General features: G+C 55.3%; 1 protein-coding gene across 9 annotated transcripts; it reads left to right on the top strand.

Annotated features, from left to right (window-relative positions):
• The first annotated feature begins 439 nt into the window (after window positions 1–439).
• On the top strand, window positions 440–21544 carry STARD3 (StAR related lipid transfer domain containing 3). Of its 9 annotated transcripts, XM_074320888.1 has the most exons (16): window positions 443–576; window positions 11537–11616; window positions 12195–12467; window positions 15132–15209; window positions 15585–15662; window positions 15781–15834; window positions 16236–16353; window positions 16549–16647; window positions 16864–16919; window positions 17279–17371; window positions 18033–18095; window positions 18265–18360; window positions 18734–18813; window positions 18905–19009; window positions 20263–20356; window positions 20788–21544. In XM_074320888.1, exons 3-16 carry the CDS (start codon window positions 12246–12248, stop codon window positions 20890–20892), a joined length of 1341 nt encoding a protein of 446 aa, XP_074176989.1. In that variant the 5' UTR covers window positions 443–576; window positions 11537–11616; window positions 12195–12245; the 3' UTR covers window positions 20893–21544. The 9 variants fall into 9 exon arrangements, with proteins under 9 accessions (XP_019603200.2, XP_019603196.1, XP_074176989.1 ...); XM_019747641.2 differs by lacking the exon at window positions 11537–11616 and having other exon boundaries at window positions 440–576; XM_019747638.2 differs by lacking the exons at window positions 20263–20356; window positions 20788–21544 and adding an exon at window positions 19373–19729.
• Window positions 21545–22316: the final 772 nt, after the last annotated feature.

A 22316-nucleotide genomic window follows, 5' to 3' on the forward strand; every position in this document is an offset into this window, starting at 1 on the left:
ATGTGAAAGACCTGGTTACTGGTCATCCTAGGGTCAGGGTCTTGCCCTAGTAACCAGCCCTCTCGTCTAGGAGTCTTTCCTGCAGACAACCAGCGGGGGGCACTCTTAGGAAGGACCACAACAAGTCTATATCCTACTAGGGATGGCTGAAAGAGACAGAGAGGAAAGAGGACAGGGGCTTCAAGAGCAATTGTGGATTCCTCCAAATTCCGTCCCCCCAGCACTGCCTCAGGAAGTTCCCTTTTTTCCACTGTGCCAAACCTACATGGCTGAATAACGACGATAGCCCTGGGCTTCCCCATCCCCTAACTCTAGGAAGACCCTCTTGAAGTCTAACTTTAGCGGCAGCCCCCACTTCCGGCCCTTGTGGGTGGGGCTGGAGGACTTGGGGGAGGAGGCTGAGGCAGAGGGGCGGGGCTGCAGTCCTGCGCACGTCCCGGTTCGCTCTTGAGGGCGGACTCAGCGGCGGAAGTGGCGCCGCCGCCAGATCCCCTTCCGCTCGGAGGCGCTGCGGGTGCCACGGAGCCGGACAGCTGCTGGGGCAGAAGAGCCCGGCCGGTGGTTGACATGGAGCAGGTGGGTCCAGCAGAAGTCACTCGGACCAGGTAGTGCCAGGAGGGTCGTGTCTTGCTAGCGGATCCCGCCTCCCTACCCGGTGTCCGTTCTTGGTTCCGTCCGACCCTTCTCACACCCACCGCGTCCCAGGTTCCGCCCCCTTCCTCTGCTCGGCCTTGCTCCGCCCCTCGCGGGGTTCGGGGGTCTACGGCGCTGACCCTCCGCGGCCCGCCCACTCGAGACGGCCCGGTTAGTGCGTCCCGGGTCGCCCTGCAAAACCCGCCTGTTCCCTGCGATGGGAAAGGCGAGGGGTTGATGGTAGCTTGTATTAAGGGCAGGAGTTGGATATGGGGAGGGGTCAGGGTTCCCTAATGAGCAGGAAAAAATCTACAGGTTCCTGTAAGTCTGCGTCCCACTGATATCCGGTCTCCCCCAACTTCCTTTGGAAATCTCAATGAATGACTTCCTAATTGACATAAAAAGGGCCTTTTAAAGTATCTTTCCTGAGTTCTGATAGGTGCATCGCAGCACTGACACTCATTTCTAATTGACATAATTGACACGTGACCTTATTTTTTTTTGGTTCCTCTGCGTCAGAATCTCCTTATTTCCTTCCTACTGCTCTGACAGAAGTAGTTTCACATTCTCCTCTGCTCCAGCCCTTCTGTACACTGAATCTGGTTGGTCTCATCTATTCCGGGGGCTTCAGCTTTGCACCGCCTACCGAACTCCGCTCAGCTCTACAACTTCAGTGCAACCCCTCCCTGGAGTCCCAGACATGGCCTTCTAGCTCCACTTCAACTGGAACTCACTGTCTAAACTTGAAATGGTCTCTTCCCCTGCAGATTCATTCTTCCTCTGCTGCCCATTCCAGTCAGAAACCTGGGCATTATCTTACATTTCCTCTTTTCCCTCAATTCTCATATCTATGAGGAGACCTAGTCCATCTAACTTCCTGAACATGCTTCACACCTGGCCTCACACCTCCATGCCTTCGGTTACTATCCTTGTGGCGTTTCTCACCAGGATGACTGCAGTGGCTTCCCAGCAACTTCCAGGCCTGGTTGCCTGCCACTCAGTCTCCAAACTGTAACTCTTGTGATCCTCTTAATACACAAGTCTCATAGGGTCACTACTTTGCTTAAAACCCTTTGATGGCTTTCCATTGCCTACGGGGAAGGCTGAATTCCTAGCACAATTTGCAGAGCTCTCTATGATCTGAGCCTCCTGTGTACACCCTAAGGTCCAATAATATGACATTGCCGGATGCGCTTGCCCACACCTTGCTATTTTGTGTCTCTCTGCCTTTGCACACACAGCACCTCTACCTAGAAAGCCCCTTTTATCCTATCTGCTGGGCTACGTTCTGCTTTTCCTTTAGTGCTCTGCTCAGGCAGCCTCTGGATCACCTTCTCCCCACACCCAAACGCTAAATATTGCCCCTCTGTGTCCCTGCAGCCCCTCTCCATAATAGCATAGTGGTTGAAAATTCAGACTCCTGACTCAGACTTCCTGGGTTCTCATACTGTTTTGTGACCTTGATGAAGTCAATGCCTCAGTTTCCTTATTTGTGAAATTGAGATAGTAATGTGCCCACCTCATAGAGTTATTGTGAGGATTAAATGAAATAATGTGGGTGTAGGACTTAAACCTGAGCACATGAGTGCTCAATAAATACATGTTAGCTATTGTTTATGTAAGGACAAGAGAGAGCAATGGTTATGACTTTTAATTTCATAAGCTGCTTAAGGACAGTTGATGTGGCTTCTCATTCTGTCCCAGAGCCCCAGAGCCTGGCTCTTTCTCAGTAAGTGAAATGCTAGGGTGGAGGGCATTGAGGGCAGGATCTGGATTTATCGAATGAAGATTCAAGAGTAAAAAAGACCCAGACTGTGAGTCTGCTCAGGAAATGAATCTGGAAATGGATAAATTTACATGGCAAGCATTCATTCTAGAGAACTGCATGAAGCTCGGGGAACCCAAGGCAGAAAAAGGCCAAGAATGGCTTCCCAAAAGAGCCGACATTTAGTGAAAGGCCTTAGTGCAAGAGGATGAGTTTACCAGAGGGAGGTGGAGACCGGGTGGGCTCAGAGAATGGAGAGCTGAGTCCTCTGAACATAGCTCTTGTGGGGGGAGGGAGCTGAGGTGAGCAGGAGAGCAGAGGCAGCCTCCTCCGCTGAGATTGGGGATTCCTTTCCTCCACTGGCTATGAGGAAGTACCCCCTTAGGTTAGGAGCCTGTGGGGACCATGCCCTGGGGGCAGGCCCTGGGTAGGGTCAGCCTGGTATCTGGGTCTGTGCTTTAGACCTAAGGCTGGGCCTTTATTCATGCTGTTCTGCCTACCTGCAATGCTCATCCTCCAGGCCTCCAGTGATAGAAGGGACAGATACAGATTTTTCAAGGCCTCTGTCAGATGGCTCCTCCCTGTGGCTTTCCTACCCTCACTTACTCCAGCCTGGGTGAGATGCTCATTTCTCTGGGAGTCCATGGTCCTTTGTTCTTTCCTCCCTGAAAGTGCTGACCACAGCGTGGTACTGTTTCTTTTTTATCCACTTCCCTTACCAGACTGGGAGCCCACTGAGTGTCCCCAGCCACTGTGTGCTGCATTAAACGGGCTCTCACACACCTAGATTTGTGCAGGTGAGAACTAAAATCTTGTACATTTGACACGTATTTGTTCCAGTGAGTGGCAGAGGTTGTTGGCTCCATTTTCAGATGAGGAAGCTGAGACTTGTAGGTAAGGTCAGAATCACTCAGCAGGGACTTAAGAACTGTCTCCCAACTCTAGGTCCATAGATGTCTCTCGAAACTGCCTCAGGGTCCTGGCCCCCAAAGGGACAGCTGCCACATCAGTGGAACAAGGGACAAGGAGGCCATCCCATCTGACCAGTATATCCCGCTGAACTTTTTCTGGCTGAGAAGTGGCTGATCCTGGCTTTTGTCCCATCTGGGCTGGTGCTGGAGGAGTCTGAGCTGAACCACCCCCACCCCTGCCGGAGAACTTCCTTTGAGTGGGCTGATATGACAGATTTCTCTGGAGGATGACTGGCCCTTTCCACACTGACCTTGAGAACTCGACCTCATTAGCCTCAAGTTTTACACAACAGCTCTGAGGGGTGGGATGGGGCCTGAGTAGGCCAGGGTCGTAGAGTCAGCTGGGGCATCCAGACATTTAATAGGGCCTGGCATGTGGAGGGGGAAGGAGGCAGAGAAGTTCTGTTTGTTAGGGTTTCCCAGTAAACTGTACTGTCAGAACCCCTCTTGGGCAGGAATGGGAGGGTACAGTGATGAATACAGTTTCTGTTTTGGCTTGACTCTTCCCTTTCCACTTCCCCAGAAGGAAGGGAGAAATGGAACCTGGCTTTCGCTTTGAGATCTCATTTGTCTCTGCCGCCATGTCCTCCTCTTAGTGAACACCTACTTCTCCAGGGAACATCCCAAACTGTCTGTGGGTGGGCGGAGCAGGGGCCAGTCAGCTAACTGTGCCAAGGTGGATGGCATGGGCCATTGAGCCTTGACGTACACTAGTGCCTAATAAGTGCCATCCTGGTCAGCTCCCTGAGGCCAGAGCCCATCCTTCCATCCAGCAGTACTGATGGGAGCCTCAGTTTGGGCAAAGTGCCATGCTGGATATGCCTGGACCAGAGGGCCCTGCCTCTAACCCTACCCATGGCCCCTAATAGTGTTAATAGCTACTGTTAATTAGGCACAGGCATTTTGCATGTGGTATTTCTAATCCTTTTAATAGCTCTGTGAAGTAGGCACTATGCTATCCCCATTTTATAGATGAAGAGACAGGTTCAGAGATTGATTTGGTCAAGGGCACACAGCCTAATAAAGAACATCCTTGGGTTTTTGACTCCAGGTCTGTTGACCAACCCCAAATCCATGCACTTTACCCTGTCCCAGGGTGGGCATTACGGATCCACAGACCAGTGAACTTACTAGACATGTATGCTGACCAGACATTCATGGGCTCAAGGGAAGACGATGCTGAGCCTCAAGTCTGTGTGTAAGGGAAGTGCTGAGCCAAAGTCCTGAGACCTGGAGTTGGGGAAGCCTGGAGGGCAAGGGAGAGCTTTGCCCAGGAGATGATATTTGAACTTGTCTCTGCAGAGTCAAGAGTTCTCCCCCAGGGGGAGGAGGTCATTCTAGAATGAGGAAGCGGGGAGTGGACGCACAGAAGGGAGACCAGCAGGCCTTGGGTGTCCTTGTAGCAGCCACTGGTTGGGAGAGTATTGGGGGAGGGGTATTACCCCTCAAAGCAAGAGAGGAGTGCTGGGTCTTGCCAAGTGAGCAGAGTCCTTCCTCCTTGACCTTTGCTAAGGAATTTAACTCACCTCCAGTCCTTTTCCTGCAAGTCTGGGCTCAGGAAGGGGAGGGGAGCAATCACGCTGCCTAAGGGTGTCCAGGAAACCAGTTCCTCTTGCCCACTGGTTGAAGGGGTGTCTGGCCTCTGGGCAGGGCGCGACATCAGCAGAGGGTGGAGTCCAGCTCCAGGAGGGGCAGTCTAGACCGGACAAGGCGTTTGTGTGTGCATGCGTACCTGTGAGGAAGGGTGTAAATCGTCCTTCAGCACATTTCCTGCGTGGCCACTATAAGCCTGGTGCTATTCTGGGTGCTGGGCGTGTGGCAGTGAGCACAGCACTGGGAGTCCCTGCTCTCATGAAGTTGGCGTTCCAGTGGGAGAAGACAGGCAGTAAACACAGACTGCTAAACACATACTGTGTCTAGGGTGATGAGTGCGGTGGGGAACAAGCAGGGTGAGAGGATGAAGGCTGAGGCTAAATAGGGAGTTCAGGGAAGGCCTCTCCATAGGGACACAGAGACCAGAATGGAGGAAGGGAACAATGCGGAGACCTGGCGGAGGCGCTCCAGACGGAGGACAGGAGGTGCAAGATGGGCCCAAGGAACAGAGGGGCTGCAGCAGAGGGTTCAAGGGGAAGGGGCCAGGGGAAGCGGGTGCTTGGAGGCCAGGGTAGATACTTTGGCCTTTACTCTGGGTCAGCCGGAAGCCATTAGAGGTTTGGGGCGTTGGGGAGGTGCGGTTTGACTTTTCTCTGCTCACTCTGGCTGCTGTGTTGAGAATAGACTTGGGACAAGGACAACGGGGTGGTCAGGAAGCTACAGCAAGTGGGAGATGACAGTGGGCGGGTGACGTGGTGGTCGTGGTGAGCAGTGGGCAGATGCTGGGTGGATTTCGAAGGAAGAGCCAACAGGATTTGTGGGTGGTTTGGATGTGGAAGGGAGGACACTGGGCTCTCCACAGGCCCTAGCTGGGTGGCTAGTAACCTCTTTGGGGTCTTTTGACACCTTGCTTCCTGTCTAGAAGAGGCTTTGGAGACAGCAGTCGCATTTGGATTTAGTGGGTCCCAGTCCAGCATGGGGAGGAAGCCTCTGTGTCTCTGGGGTCAGCTCTGCCCCATCCTGGCTGGGAGACGGGGCAGGCCTCTCCAAGCTTCAGTCTCCTCCACCTATCCCATCGCTATAGTTCTTGGGGGTGGGGGTGGTGATGAGTAAAGGAGAGGGTGTCTGCAGGCTGCCACATGGGCCACGGCCAGCTGGATGTGTTTCTTCTGTGCTGGCCCGTCTGGATGGACCGCAGGCCCGTTTGGTCTGCTCTCCTCCCTCCCTAAACCAGCTACCTCTCAGGCTGGCCAAAGGCCAACCTGTTCCACACCCAGAGCCTCTGCCTCTGCCCATCTGTGGATTCACCATTAACCTGGGCATTAACAGGGCAGCTTGACCCAGAACAACACCAGCCCTGGCCTGAAGCCATCTCACGGAGGCAGTCATAGCTCAAGACTTGTGTCTTCCTCTAGAGAAGAGGCAGGGATGTCGTACTAGCTAATCCTCTGTGTCAGAGACTGTTCTAGGCCATTACTTTTAATAAGTCATTAATCCTTATAATCCTGTAGTAAGTGTTGTTATCCCCATTTCACAGAGAAGAAAACTGAGGCACAGAGAGGTTCCGTGACTAGTAATGTGGGAATCCAGGATGTGAACCTTCCGGTTTGGAGTCCAGTTTTTTCTTGGTGTCACTGATTCCTCCCGATTTGTGCTGAGTTAGGGACCCACTGGAAAGCCCCTTTGGCTGGGTGGAGCTAATGCTAGTACTTGCTGAGGATGCAGAGCGGGGGAGGTATTGAGTGCATGTGTCCACTGTCTCCTCGGCCCTGGGAGAGGGTTTGGAGAAGCCACACTGCCCAGAAATGTGGACTATTTCTGGATATAGATGAGATTTGTTCCCCTATCCTGAGTTCACAGAGCACAGCTCTGTGGAACAAATTCTTAACTGGTCCTTGCACAATGTGGCCCAGCCCTCCAGAGGAGGTTGGGAGGTGGGAAAGGGCAAGAAGGCTCACGTGGCAGAGGTGAATGTCTAATGCACTTACTCTGGTGCCCACCACTATTCTATGCACTTCCTCTGCATTGCTATCTCCTCTGATGCCCCAGACAGCCCAGGATCAAGACAGGTATCCCCAGATTCCAGATGCAGCCCTGAGGCTTGCACAGTAAGGGGCATTGTTCAAATTGCAGCCTTGCCTCGGCCAGGAAACACCAGCTGGGAGCTGCCGGCAGCTGGGGTGTTGAGCTGCAGAGAGATGACTGGAGCTTCTAGCCTGGGGTGTGACTGAGGGCTGGCAAGGAACCCTTCTGTACCCCTGCCACTTAGAACTGGAAATCGGAACCTGGCGGTGGGTGGTAAGGAGAGGAGACAGAAGCTTGGGACTGCAGTGGGGCTGGGCACTGGTGGGAAGGGGTAGTATTCGAGATCAGGTCTGGTACTCCCCCCCAGCCAGATCCTGTGCGGGGAGCCAGAACAGTCCCCCCCCACTTCCTGCCCCCACCCCCACCTGGGAATTCACCTTTGCCTAAAGCTGGAATATCTTGGCCCTTTTTATGTATAGATGAGGGAACTTGGCCCCCACTTCCTGCCCCCACCCCCACCTGGGAATTCACCTTTGCCTAAAGCTGGAATATCTTGGCCCTTTTTATGTATAGATGAGGGAACTTGGACTGAGGCTCAGAGAGCTTGTTCTAGGTCACCTGGCAGGTGAATTGTAGAGCTCAAATTTGAACCCAGGCCTTTTGGGGAGATTGTATTACACATCACTGTAGCATATAAGCCCTCCCCCCCACACACCCACACACATACACACACACTTAATTTCCCTCTCACCTGGATGGCCTTGCCACCACTGACCATTTCAACCACCACTGACCAAGCACCTGCCTACTTCCTCTTGACACTTACATAGATGCCAGCCCTAGAAGGTAGCAATTATTGTTGCCTTTTTTATTGTGGTAAAATACACATAGCATAACATTTACCATCTTAACCATTTTTTTTAACATAGGTGATAAGCTTTTTTTTATTTTTTATTTTTTTATTGGGGAACAGTGTGTTTCTCCAGGGCCCATCATCTCCAAGTCGTCGTCCTTCAATCTAGTTGTGGAGGGCGCAGCCCACTGGCCCATGTGAGAATCGAACCGGCAACCCTGTTGTTCAGAGCTCACGCTCTAACCAGCTGAGCCATTCGGCTGCCCCCCATCTTAACCATTTTTAAGTGTATGTCTGTGGCATTAAGTACAGCAGGTCCTCAAATGTTGTTTGGTTCAACATTGTTTCATTAGAAGTTGCCGTAGGAACTTAACTCTTGTTTATATCAATTAGTTTCATTATGCATTGTCTCAAAGTCACAGAAACTATCGATGAGGTTAAGTGAGGACTTACTGTATATTATTGTTGCCTTTATTTAATGCAACTGAAGAAACTGAATCTCAGAATGCTTATATTTGCCCCAGATCCGACAGCTAGTTAAGGGAAGACTGAGATTTGAACCCTGATTTCAGAGTCCAGTTCTCTTTTCTGCCTGCTGTTGTCTGCCCTGAGTCCAGGACCCTACCCCAAAGCTCCTATTGCAATTGGGCGGTAGTAGCATTTCCTGGTGAGTAAGACAAGGCCTGGGAGGGGGTGTGAGGGCCCATGCCCACCCCTCCCCTTTGCTTCAGGAGCTTTCCACTGTGCCAGAGACCCACTTGCCTATTCCTCTCCACCCTCCTTTCCTTTCCAACCTAGGGTGATAAAACCTCCAATTCCCTCCCTCCCACTCCCCCCAAGCCTTAGCAGTTCAGCTTCCGCAAACACACATCCAGTGTCAAGTCTGTAGCCATCCTGTGTGGACTCCTTCACGCCACATGTGCCATTCCACTCCTGACACCTCTGAAGGTGCATGGGAGGGGCCGGTGACAGCAGGTGGTGGGCTTGGCAGGGGAGTGCTGCTCCCACGGGGCTGGGTGGCAGCCTCACAACACTCATTCCTGCCTCCCCCTTATCAGGAGGGTGGGCGCTGTGGGGTGGAAGCCAAGTCTAGTTGTTCTGCTGGCACTGCCACCTTCCGCCCTCAAGGACCAGAGAACAAGTGCTTTGGGGACTGCTAAGCGCAGTTCCAAGGCAAGATGTTTTTCACCTCTTAGACTGGCAGGTGGTCTGAGGGAGCTCAAAGGCCTTTTGAAGCCATCTGAGTGCGTGCACCCAAGGAGGTGCCCCAGGGGTGATCCCAGGGTTCGAGGAAAGGCTGACTAGTGGGGCTCTCTGTGGCCACTTTCTGTGGCAGGCTCCACGACAGTCCTCTTTTTATCTGTTTTATATATTGAAGTTCCAAGTAAGATTTTATTTTATTAAGTCTCTCTTAAAAGGGGTTTTAAAAGAAAACACTGACCTTTTTCCTTGGTGAAAAGGACTTGCCCAAAGTTACTCGGGATTAGTGGCTGTGCCAAGACTGGGCTCGTTTTACTCTACAAGCTCTGGCATATTTGGACTCTGAGCTGCTGTCATGGGGGAGGGTGCTATAGAACCCCCCCAACTCTTGGCCAGCCATCCCCATCCCCTTCAGAGCCCCCATGCTTGGCTCCCGCATACCCTTGCGTCTGCAGCTCCCAGGCTCCGTGACACCTCTGCTCTCAGCCTCCATCTGTGTCTCTCGCTTCAACAGGGATGTCTGAGTATGTGTCAGTGCTATTGCCACTCTGAGTGCCTCTCACACCCAAGCTGCTGCCACCCAAATCCTGTCCCCAGGGAGGGAGGGAGAAAGCCAGGGGGAAAGACAGATGGACACTGGAGCAGACTAGGAGTAAGGAAGCCATAGCGTCTTGCAGCGAGATAGGGAAGAGGGAGAGAGAGACAGGGTGAAGGCAGATAGAGAAGAGAAGGAGCTAAAGAGAAAACTGGAGAAAGGGAGAGAGACGCTGATCTAATGGGGCTGGAGAGGAAGACTCATAAAAGGGAGCGAGATGGGAAGGAAGACCCAGAGAGCTGGCGAAGTAATGATGGGTGCGGGAGAGGGGGTACAAAGACACTTAGAATGAAAAGCTAGAAAGGTAGTTTGTGAGACAGACAGGAAAGGGGAGAGATGGAGACAGGTCTGGCAGGAGATAAGAGGGCTGTTGGAGAGAGGAAATGTCACCTGCCCTGGAGCTGTGGCCCTGTCGCAGTGAGGGATGCCCTGATCGTGCCGTCTGGCACCAGGTCTGGCTGATAGATGCTGGGGGGTCATTGCCGGTGGCTGGTCACATCCTCCTCTGACAGCCTCCTTCCGGAGCTGGGCCCGGCTTTCCTTCAATACCCTCCAGATGAGCTTGTCCTGGGGGCCCCCAAGAGTGTGGTATTGGGGGGTGGCCGTGAGCTGGTGCCTGTGCTGAGAGCCATCAGCTCCTGTCCACTGGGACTTATGCAGAGGCAGAGGGATAGACCAGCTGGCTTGCTCAGAACCTCCTGCTAGCCACCAACTAGAGTCTTGTTTTGGGCCTAGTAGATTGAGGGGGCTGTGGCAGGTAGTAGACATAGCAAAAGTTTAAAGGAAACAATGAATCAGGAGAGAGACTGGTTAGATCTTGCCTTCTTAAGGTCAGGGACAAGCATCTATGGTTCCCTTTCCACTGGCCCCAAGTCTGTTCCCTGGTGTTGACCTGTGAGAAGACTCAGGGACACTCTTGATGGAGTCCCAGAAGTTCAGGCCCCACCACATTCAGTCAGCTCCTCTCTGGCTCTGGGCCGAACCTTTTCTTCCCCCATCCAGGGCACAGGGCCTCGTTGGTCCCTTGTCAGCCAGTTGATGGAGTGGAGACCTTAGGCCTGGGGGCTGTAGGGAGGGAGTGCCCCGGGACCCCTTTTGTCTCTAGGGTTCTTGAGAATTTCAGCCTTAGGGTTGCACAGGCAGTTAAGGGATAAGTAAGTCTGTTTACCTTTCTGAGCCTTGTCTAATCTGTAGAATAGAAAGAACCATCCTGCCCTGTGTCGGCCTGAGTCGGCCTGAAACAGTGTCGGCTGTGGGTAGTGTTCTCTGGGCAGTGGAGCCTTGGGTAGTGGCTGATTCTTGTTCTCTTTAGGGTCTGCCCTGGTCCTCTCTGCATAGCACGTTGCTGAGGGCCAGGGGAGCCTCTGGATCAACAGTCAATTATTCAGCAGCTGTTAGGCGCCAGCCATTGTGCTAGGCGCTAAGAGACGGCAGTGACCAAGTCTGGTAAAGACCCTGCACCCGTGGCGTTTGCGGAACAACAAATAAGATCATTTCAGTGATGAGTTCACTGAAGAATGTACATATATGACACTGTGACTGGGAGCGGGAGGGTGGGAGGCTCCGAGGAGAGGGCTTTGGAGCAGCCAGTTGAAAGGACAGGAAGAACATTCCCCGCAGCAGCTGAGAGAGCCAGGTTCAAGGCCCCGAGGCCGGACTCGGCTGCCACTCTGCAGGATCTGAACGCAGGCCAGGCTGGCAGTGGTAGTGAGACGGGGGCAGTCCTCCTGAGAGGAGCTGCAAGAGGAGCATGGTCGAGCCACACCCCGCAGGCCTAGACTGCAAAGGCACGTGAGGAGGGCTGTTATCCAAGGACCCGTGGGAGCCTTTGGAGGGTTGTAAGTGGGGAATGGCAGGATCTGATTTATGTTTTGAAAAGCTTTCTCTGGTTGTTGTTGCAGGGTGAGAGAGGCAGCCTGGAGACGCCCCTTAGGGGGAAGTTGTAGTGTCCAGAGGAGCGCCTGCGGTGGTTGGGGCAGAGGTAGGGGTTGGGGGACAGCGCTAGAGAGAAGGGACCAAGACGTCCTTCCTCCATACCCGCTGTCCCAGTGCCGAGCATTGCTCTAGAGGTCCCTCCCAGTTGCCATGGACCGGGGGTGGGAGGATAGGGCTGGCTGCTGGGAGGGAATGTGGCTTTGTGCTTGGAAAACAAAGAACAGAGCTTTGGGCCCTCTCCTCCCTGGGGGTGGGTGCAGGCCGAGGGAGCCTGTTGACAGGACCAGAGGCTGAACCACAGGGCTGGGTTTGGCCAGAGTAGGCTGTGCCCCCAGGCACTGGGGAGGACCCCAAGCCCTCCACAGGTGAAGTGTGGGGCCACGCGGCTTTGCAGGGGGTGGTGAGGAAGGAGGACCGAATGAGAGGGATTCTCAAACCTCTCTAGCCCGGAAGTCAGGCTGCTGGGGGGAATTTGGGCAGAGAGGGCCCTGGACTGGGTTTGGGACAGGGTAGGGGGCTGCGGCAGACGTGTTTGGGAGCAAATGGGGTCCCTGGAGGCTGTGCATGAAGGGATGATATTGGTGAACCGGACCTCCAGGACCCTGACACCCCGACTCCCCCCAGGTGTGCTTCTGAGGCCCCGCCCTCCCCACCTTGAGGTGGGGGCCCACCAGGATGAACAAACTGTCTGGGGATTTGGCCCGCGACCTGGAGCGTAGCCTGCCGGCTGTGGCCTCTCTTGGCTCATCGCTGTCCCACAGCCAGAGCCTCTCGTCGCACTTCCTCCTGCCACCTCCTGAGAAGCGCCAGACGATCTCTGATGTCCGCCGCACCTTCTGCCTCTTTGTCACCTTCGACCTGCTCTTCATCTCCCTGCTCTGGATCATTGAGCTGAATGTGAGTGGGGTTGAGGCTGGGGGCACAGCCGTCTTGGTGGGGACACCTGGGCCTTAGATAGTAAAATGAAGAAGGGGAAGGACAGCTGTCCTCACCTATCGGAGAAAGAAAATGAAGCTCAGAGGGGTTGAGTCACTTGTCTAAGGTCTCTCAGCAAGTATGTGAAGGAGGCAGGTTTGAACCCACACCCTCTGGCTCCAGAGTTTGCTCTTGATCTCTGTGCCATACTGCTCCCCTAGTGGACACTCTTGAGAAAGGAGGGGAGACCCCAACCAGCTCTGGTTGAGCTACTGAAACCTTTGTCTTCTTTCTGCCCTACATTGCTGTCTGGCTTCATTCATTCATTCAGCAAACAGTTTTTGAGCCCCTGCTGTGTCCCCGGCACTGGGCTGAAAGCAGAGCACAGTGGGGAGCAGACAGGAAAAATTCACAGTTCCCCCTCCCCATTATGGAGACTCCTCCAGGGCCCCCCAGTTTGGCCTCTCCGGGTTTGGTGAGATGCCACCCAGCAGCCTGGAGACGGAGCTGCCCTCAGTGCAGGGTCAGCACCCCTCTTCCCCCGTGCCGTGCTTGGCCAGCGGGCAGGGCAGGACCTGACCGCAGAGGCGGGAGTTGGGGGAGTAGGGCACCCCAGACTCGGCCCTGTGCCTTCTCCTCCTCTGTATTAGCTGTGACCTCGGCAAGGGAGCCTCTCTGAGCCTCCCCTCTTTTTCCCCTGCAAAGTGAGTCAGAGTTCTGGACGGCAGATGCTCTTCCTCCAGGTGTCAAGCTCGGGTGACAGGAAAATGATGACTTTGTTGATAGAACTGAGGAGTTTGGAGAAGGGGCTGGTTTAGGAGTGAAGAGGGTAAGTTTGATTCTGGGCATATTGAGCTGGAGGGCAAGGTAGGGCTCTGAGGGTGACTGTCCCTTGTGCACAGAGATGAGCTGGCACCTTCAGCGACATAGAACCACAGCCACAGGGGACCTTAGGGACCATCTTACTGATGAAAAAGCTGAGGCCCAGCAAAGTTTGCGGCCGTTCAAAGAGGTTCTGAGGTCTCAGCATTCTTCCTTTTGAAGGTCCCATTCAACATCAAAGCAAGCACTGAAGCGACCCACATCCTTCATTCAATATATATTTTCTTTCCAGAAAAGAGCTGAAAATATTTTGATAACTTTACTTTTGAAATTATCTGGCTGTATTGGCTGTAATAGCTCAGCAGTCATGCATACTTGGCATTTCTTGCAAAGTGAGAAAACCAAACCTCCAAATTGTTTTCAAATGTCATGAAATTTCAGAACGCTAGACTTAACAATTAGTAGAGTTACCATAATGTATCGCTTGGTGGACACTTAATTAAAATTTTATTAATTTTCAGTTTTGTAGTTTTACTTTCGTATTTTGGAGCTTATATATTTTTAGTTCTCTAACAGACTGTGTGTTGCCCAGTGGACACAAGGGCCCCAGCAGGGTTACAAGAGCTGCACTAGGTCTCGCCACCAGATACTGGCCAAGGGGGGACCGGAACTCGGCTCTCCTGAGTCCTGATGCAGTCAGCACAGGCGGGTGCCCAGGTGGAAGGGAAGGAGAGTTCTCTGGACAGAGAAGGGCAGAGGACAGAGCTGTGAGGGTAGGGACTCTTAGGGGTGGGAGGGGCTGTGGAGCCCAAGAGAGAGCCATCTGAGGAGAAAAAGGAGGGCCTGGGTGGGGAAGGGTGGGGTGTCAGGCCAGGGCATGGGGGTGTTGGACTCTGGGGGGCTCAGAGTGGTCCTGAGGTAGAGGCACCTGGTGGGAATGTGCAGGGGGTTTCTCGTGTCGGGGTGGGGGTGGGGAGGCAGTCCATAGAGTATCAGAATCACACGGGAGCTTTATAAAGATTTCAGATGCTCAGCTCAGCCTGAGATTCAGACTCGGTGGTCTGAACAGCTACATCTTTAACAAGCCCCCTCACCCCGATTCAGATCATCTACCAGGGATTAGAAGCCCCAGTCTGCGTGGCTGTGAAGGGTCTACCCCCTCAGGCTGCAGCTTGGCTTTTGGCACCTAACCACGCCCCCTCACTCCCTAGCCAGGTCTCAGAGGTCTCACTGGAAAAGTGTGGGAGGCTAGGGCAGGAACAGGGGCAGGGACAAGTCTGCCCACTCTCCACACTGTCCTCTCCAGCAGGGTGATGGATTTTACCCATTAAGCACAAACCTAATCAATTGATTTGCCACCTGGGGCTCCGTCTGACACCACTGCCCACCCCAGCCCCCATCACCCCAGATGGATGGTTGGCTAGAAAGATGTGCACTGCACTGGTGGGAGGGAGATGAAATTATGTGCAGGGCAGGCTCCCAGCGCCCTGTCTGCCAGCCCTGCCTACCTGCATAGCCCATCGCGTCCTCTGCATGGCCCCGAGGCCCTCCAAGCCTACCGCTTCCTGGGCGGTGTGCCCACAAGCATCAGTGCCTGAGCCCAGCCCTGCCTTTCTGGGCTGCCTGGATCCTATTAGTGCTGGGGTCCCAGGCCCCTAGCTGAGCTCCCTTGGTGCTTCGGGGACCTCCTTGGGTGGTGGCTTAGCATTTACAGCCTCTCCTCCAAGCTTCACCCTCCCGCTGCGCTTCCCCATTCTGGGAGGTGAGGGGCAGCCCCGGGGATTGGATTCTGCCTGCAGAGCTGTTCGTATCTCTCTCTTTCAGACCAACACAGGTATCCGGAAGAACCTGGAACAGGAGATCATCCAATACAACTTTAAAACTTCCTTCTTTGACATCTTTGTGAGTGACCTTAGGGTCCTGGGGGCAGGGAGGGACATGACTCTGGCTGGACTCTCTTCTTTCGGCGACGCACGTTGTCACCTGATCAGGGAGACTTGGCTGCCATCCTCAGGGAACCTTCAGTCTGCAAAAAGCTTCTTAAATGAGGGCCCAACTTCAGAGAGCCCCCATGGGAGGGGAAGACAAGACCCTGTGCAAGAAGGTCACATCCAAATTGTCTCCAGAGAAACACTGACTCAGCCATTCTTTCCTGAGGCGTGCACACCCATGTGGAGGGGCCCTGGGGGGAGCAGGACTGGAGGCGATGCCAGCCTTCAGCAGGGGTAAGGGACATCAGCTTGCATGTGATGGCTTCCCTGCCCCTCCCCACCCCAGGTCTTGGCCTTCTTCCGCTTCTCAGGACTACTCTTGGGCTACGCGGTGCTGCGGCTCCAGCACTGGTGGGTGATTGCGGTAAGATGCCACTTTCCGGGCAGCTCTGGGGCCCTGGTGAGGCTGGTGCAAGGGAGGGAGTGCAGACTCACTCGCCAGCCTCCGTTTCCCCTCTCTCCATCCACCCTCCCCTGGACAGGTCACCACGCTGGTGTCCAGTGCCTTTCTCATCGTCAAGGTCATCCTCTCTCAGGTCAGGGGCTCGGGGTTTGGCTGGTCGGGTGGGCGTGGCCTGCGGGATGGACTTCTCCTAAGGGACTATTTCTCTCATTTTGGGTGTCTGCCCTTGTTGTCAAGGTTGGGGTGAGGGGATATCCGGTCCTTTGATATTTCCAAGGAATTGTCTTCACTGGCTTCTCCCACTTGCCCCCTGGCAGCCCCAAGAACAGAAAATTCTTCTTCCTCCAGCCTAACCTTAGTTTATCCTGCTATAGAATCCATTCATCCATCCAGAGGCATGTGCCGTAGAGGGTCCCCAAGCAGCCTGTACCCAGAGTGGGTTGTATGCCAGAGTTGGTAGCCCCAGGAGGGGCCTGTGCTCTGGGTTGGTTTGGGGTGACCCCCTGCATGGAGCTCAGCATCCTCCCTCCACAGCTGCTCAGCAAAGGGGCATTCGGTTACCTGCTCCCCATCGTCTCCTTTGTCCTTGCCTGGTTGGAGACCTGGTTCCTTGACTTCAAAGTCCTACCCCAGGAAGCAGAGGAGGAGCGATGTGAGTGCTAGGGGTGGGGGCAGCGAGGGTCATCCCAGCCCCAAGAGAGGACAGTGTCAGCCCATGGAGCCACTTCTGAGCCATCTTGCCAACCCGAGCAGCTTCCAAGAGTTAGTCCGGGGCAGGGGAACCCCAGGCTGCTAAGGCCTAACGTCCTTGGTCTGGGACAATGGCTGCCCATGTCTGCTTTCCCAGGGTATCTTGCTGCCCAGGCCTCTGTCATCCGTGGACCCCTGCTCTTCTCCGGAGCTCTGTCCGAGGGCCAGTTCTATTCACCCCCAGAATCTTTTGCAGGTGATGGGCTGGTGGGTGGGGAAACTGCCTTCAGGGAGGGGATTTATAAGGAGTGGGCTGGGCTGGATCTGTTCTTTCTAGTCCTTCTATCGGTTGGTTCCCTGGGGAAAGCCAGCCTCCCACACACACTTCTATACGCCCCACGTCCTGCATTTATACCCGAATCCTCATACCTCCCCACCTCTTCCCATTGTCATCGGTGCTTGTTCTCTGCAGGGTCTGACAATGAATCAGACGAAGAAGTTGTTGGGAAGAAAAGCTTCTCTGCCCAGGTATTTGGCTGCCCGCCCCCACCCTGCCTTCAGAGTGGCCAGCACTGGCCTCAGCCAGGATGGGCAGGGGCTTCCCAGCCGAGGGTAGACCGCAGCAGCCTGAATGCCGGTCAGTGCCCATCTGAGTGTTGACCACACTATCTGTCAAGCCCACTGGTCTACCTCATGCCTGGGAACCAGTGGGGAGCAGCTACAGCCACAGCTCCTGGCCCCAGGAATCCTGCAGGGCCCAGGAGACCAGTCACACCCCACGTGGCTGGGTCAGGCTTCCACGGGATGTGTGGAGTGTCTAGAGAAAGAACCAGCCACAAACAAGGTGACCCCAGGCTGACCCCATCCTGCCTCCCATCCCTCGCCAGGAGCGGGAGTACATCCGCCAGGGGAAGGAGGCCACGGCGGTGGTGGATCAGATTTTGGCCCAAGAGGAGAACTGGAAGTTTGAGAAGAATAATGTAAGAAACCTCTCCCACCTGACTCGCCCATATGTGTTGGGAGTTTTCGTTCCCTTTTCTGAGGCCTGAGAAATAAGCCCAAGGATTACCCGGGTTGGAACCATATCCCTGCCCTAGGAGGTGGGGCTGGGCCCTGGGTTTGGCCACATGGTAGGAGGTCAGGATGGATTGGATGTCTCTAGTGCCCCTCCCCCCTGCTCCCCCCCTAAACACCCCCCTGCCCTCACCTCCCTGCTGCTCTGCTCTCAGCTCAGCTTTGAAGGGGAAGCCAGGCTTCTGCCCTGTGTCTGGTGTTTTGTTTCATGATCAAAACAGTATTATCTGAAAGGATGGCAGAGGGCTTGGAAAATGGGGAAAACATCCCTGTCCCTTTCTCTGGCCAGTTCCTCTGGCAGCCCTTGTTGGCCTGGAGACACGGTTCTTCGTGGTTGCAGCCACAGCTGTGCTCCTGTCTTTTAACTTGATAGCAAAAGCCTTTCTCTCCTTATTGCTGGACATTTGTCAGAACCACTGTTTTTTAACGGCTACTCAAATATCCCCAGATTCCTGGAGTTTTCTGCCCTGAGCTGTTAAAAACCTGACTTACCTGTCACCCATTCCTGTGCCACCAGACCCCCATGCCCTCTCCCACCCTCCACCCACCCTTTTGTCCCGCCCATAGGAATATGGGGATACTGTATACACCATCGAGGTTCCCTTTCATGGCAAGACATTCATCCTGAAGGTGAGTGAGGGAAATGGGTGTTCTGGCATGTTCTGGAGCCTCCTGCTCAGTCTGGGACTCCGGGAAGAGGCCGAGGGGCCTTCTGGCAGGTTTCTCCCCTCCACGAGGGAAGGGCGGGTGTGCCTGAGCACAGCTGGCACCACCCAGCCCTCCGCCCGCCCTGCCCCAGACCGTCCTGGCCTGCCCCGCGGAGCTTGTGTACCAGGAAGTGATTCTGCAGCCTGAGAGGATGGTGCTGTGGAATAAGACAGTGACCGCCTGCCAGGTGAGCCGAGCCGGGGGCCTGGCCTGGCCACTTCTCAGGGCAGAGGCGAGCGACATGGCGGGGCAGGGCCATCATACCCCAGTATGACCAGTTACCCCCCGGGGGTCCTGGGTCATAGCATTGAACTGCTGTGTGCCTCAGCTTTCCCATCTGTAAAACGGGGGTGATGGCAATAGTGCTTCCTGGACAGGGTGGGAAAATGAAAAGGAGTGCTCACAGTGCCCAGCCCAGGGCCCGCGAATGGGAATGGCTCTTAATAAAGGGACCTGAGCAGAGAGCAGGCTGGCCTGGGGGTTTCCTGAAGTGCTGGGATCCTGTCCCTGGGGTTCCCCTGGGGTACGCTGCACCTCATGTCTCCCCTGACGCCCCACAGATCCTGCAGCGAGTGGAAGACAACACCCTCATCTCCTATGATGTATCCGCAGGGGCTGCGGGCGGTGTGGTCTCCCCCAGGTGCGTTGCCACGAAGCTCCTCCTCCCAGGCAGGCCTCCTACCCCTGCATCTTGGGCTTGGCACCCCCTGACCTAACTCTCCCTCCTCCAGGGACTTTGTGAATGTCCGACGCATTGAGAGGCGCAGAGATCGATACCTGTCGTCAGGCATCGCCGCGACCCATTGCACCAAGCCCCCTACACACAAATATGTCAGGTGAGCCCCGCTAGCCCCTCCCCCAGTGGCTGTGAGGACAGGGCAGGGTATAGTATGTTCAGCTGGGCACTTACTCCTGCTGAGGCCGCCTTCCTAGCCCCTGGCCCACTGGGCTTTACCCCTCCCGACTCCTAATCCCGCTAATCGGCTGCTCTGTTGGCTGGAGACTTGGGGAATAATGGCTGGAACCGCGCCACTCATGCTGGAGGGTGTAGACCAGGGACGAGGAATAGGGCTGGGAGCCATGCGGCGGCACTAGTCGGGGCAACCTGAGCAGTAGGCTCTGCGTCCTGGAGCTGAACTTCCTTCCTGAGGAGACTCGAGTCCCCTTTCCTCATCTTCTCCCCTGCCTTTGTCCTGGAGAGCTCGGAGGTCTCGCCAGAGGAAGCAGAGTTTCACTTTTCCTGCGGCCTGTTCCAGGGCGTCCTGCAGTTCTCTGTGCACCCGTGCTGCAGGCGGCCGGCCTCCTCCCGCTACCCCACTCACTCCCCCATCCTTCCTGGACTTCTGCAGAGAGCACTGTTCTTTGAGTATCAGACAGAGGTTCTGCTCTTGGCACAACCACAGTCCTGCTGGGTGATGATGGGCAAGCTTGTTTCCTCCTGGGGTGCCGAATTCCTTATTTTTGGAGTGGGCTTAAGAGTGCTCAGTGGAGGGGTGTCTGGTTAGCTCCATTGGTTAGAGCGTGGTGCTGATAACAGCAAGGTTGCTGGTTCGATCACCGCATGGGCCCCTGTGAGGTGCTCCCTCCTTAAAAAAAAAGAGTGCTCAGTGGAGCTGTGGGCAAATTAAATGACCACAGGATGTGAACCATGCAGCTCAGGCCTTGACTGCCTCCTGAGAGGGCGCCCCCTCCTGGAGCCCACCAGCACTACACTGTCCACTGAGTTTAGCAGGGGTGAGACGGGCCAGAGCAGCCCACCCCCTCCAGCTAGAGTTGACCTAGAATCACTGGACAGAGTAGATGAGGGCTGGGAAGGTGGTGAGCTCCCAGCTGGGAGAGCTTGGAGGGTGGTGACCTGGAAGGGGAGTGTGCAAACATTGGCAGGCTGCGAGCATCACGTGGTGGGTGGGGATGGAGGGCTGTGGCCTCTGAGACACCTGTCCTGGCCCCTGCTCAGGCAGGGTAGCAGTTGCTAGGTCAGCAGCTCCCTTCTGTCTTCCACCCCAGTCCAAGATGGGCTAAGAATAGGGTGGGGAGCCAGGGGCCTTGCCTGGTTCCAAGGTCCCCCCAATTGTACCTCTCTCCTTAGGGGAGAGAATGGTCCTGGGGGCTTCATCGTGCTCAAGTCGACCAGTAACCCCCATGTCTGCACTTTCATCTGGATCCTTAATACAGATCTCAAGGTGGGGGTGCTGGGGCTACAGGGCAGGCTTGGTGGAGTGCAGGGGGCTGTGTGACCTTGGGAGCTCCCTGCCCTGCTCAGCGTCTCCCCGACTCCCTGCCTCCTTTCTTACTCACAAATTTGGGGCAGTGTCTGGATGGTCTTGCCCTGAGTTACTGGAGGGCCTGTGCCTCCTGGTTCTTACCTCTGGCTCCTGAGGCCCCAAGGAGGGGTGGCTAGCTGCCAGCCCAGCCCTTTCCGGGTCTATGTAGCTGGTGCCAAGACTTGGGCACAGCATGTTCTTCTTGCCAGGGTTGAGGGGGAGAGGGTGGCCCAGGCTGCATTCCAGAGCTGCACCTGCATTCTAGCCCCAGCGCTCCCTGCTGGTGCCAGTGGAGGGGGGAGCCCCTGCTGGGGACAAGCCATCCTGGAACTCCTTCCCGCCTTCCCCAGGGTCACCTGCCCAGGTACCTCATCCACCAGAGCCTTGCAGCCACCATGTTTGAATTTGCCTTTCACCTGCGGCAGCGCGTCAGTGAGCTGGGGGCCCGGGCATAACCATGCCCTCTCACCACCCTGTCGGCCAGGGTCCTGTCACCACAGCCTCTGGAGCCAGAGAGAGAGGCCGTGGGGCTGCCTGCAAAGGACCTGGCCTCAAGCAGTGGGAGAGAGAAATGTCCTCTCACGGCAGCCCCCTGGCCCCAAGCTGCCACCCTCCACCACACTTCGCTGTGGCTGGGAGCCACGGCCACAAGCAGGCTGTGGGGTGGAAAGCATCTGGGCCCCGGGGCACTGCCACTACGGCAGGTGGGTTGTGTCCTGCTGATGTTTACAGGCATGGCGTCCCTGCCTCCTAGCAAAGGAGGTCCTCTGTCCCCTGCCAAGCTGGGGACAGCATCTGGATTGGGAGCCTCCGCCTTGGTGGGTGAGGGCCAGGGCTCTGGGCAGGATGGAGACCAGAGCAGCCTTGTCACTGGTGGTAAGGTACAGGAGCCCTTTCAGCGGCCTGCTCTCGTCAAGGTTTTTTAGCATTATTTAAAGGGTCTGGGACCTTTTTCCACATGTACTTGTGGGGGAGTGGGTGGCACGTGGGGATGGTGGGTGCTGGCAGTGAACCTCTGCCTCTCCCAGGTTCTCTCCCTCCTCCCAGGGCCTCCTTGGGGACCTTTGTAATTTGAGCCAATTAAAAACATGAACTCAGAAGAAAAAACCACCCTCTCCAGCCTGGCCTCTTGAGGGAAGAGGAGGGTAGCACCATGTATGTGGGGAAGTAGTGAGCCACCTATCACCATGGCCAGATACATGACACTCTGTCTCACCCTGGAGCCAGTGGGGACCCAGTTCCTGGAAATACCCCCCTCACCCCACCCCAGCACACACATACTTTCCTGAATGTGTCAACTGGGCAGATGACTGGTCAGAAAAATGTCCTACCCCCATAGCAGGCTTCCTGTGAGGGAAGGTCAGGTTAAGGCCTCCAGTCCAGGGTTTGGGGAGAGGTAGGAGAGACCCAGCTGCGCCCACAGCAGGCTCTGGCTGTTCCGGGGGTCCCAAAATAGGAGGGGAGCCTGGAGGTGGGGCCTGGGCTTCCTGGTCGCTGAGGCCTGACTGGGATCTCAGCCTCTTGAGCACCACTCACCTACCCCTGTGCCCCGCGACACTCACTAGGGGCAGCATCGAGTCGTTCCAGGTGAGGGCCAGGGCGCTTCTCTCTTCCCTTCACGTCTGCTGGTTTTCAAAGGAGTCGACTTGCTTAGAGCCAGGGGGGCCCATGTTGGGCCTGGCTGGTGTGTGACCCTGGGCAAATCTGCATCTCAGCTTCCATTTCCTACTTTGTAAAAATGAGACTGACTACATCATAGAGCTATTATAAGATTGAAAGACACCAGGAATCAGGCATAGTGCCTCAGTAATCAAGAGTATGCAGTTCTGCCCCGGTGCGTGCTTGTGGGGCTTACCAGCCACTGGTGCTGTGCTGTCCC

This window comes from Rhinolophus sinicus, linkage group LG15, assembly GCF_036562045.2.
Source record: "Rhinolophus sinicus isolate RSC01 linkage group LG15, ASM3656204v1, whole genome shotgun sequence".
NCBI lineage: Eukaryota > Metazoa > Chordata > Mammalia > Chiroptera > Rhinolophidae > Rhinolophus > Rhinolophus sinicus.

Coding starts and splice junctions, on each gene's coding strand:
- STARD3 (XM_019747637.2), top strand. CDS start 12,246: ATGAACAAACTGTCTGGGGATTTGGCCCGCGACCTGGAGCGTAGCCTG. Junction 15,835..16,235: donor TCAAGGTCATCCTCTCTCAG/GTCAGGGGCTCG, acceptor CTCCCTCCACAG/CTGCTCAGCAAAGGGGCATT. Junction 16,648..16,863: donor ACCCCCAGAATCTTTTGCAG/GTGATGGGCTGG, acceptor TGTTCTCTGCAG/GGTCTGACAATGAATCAGAC.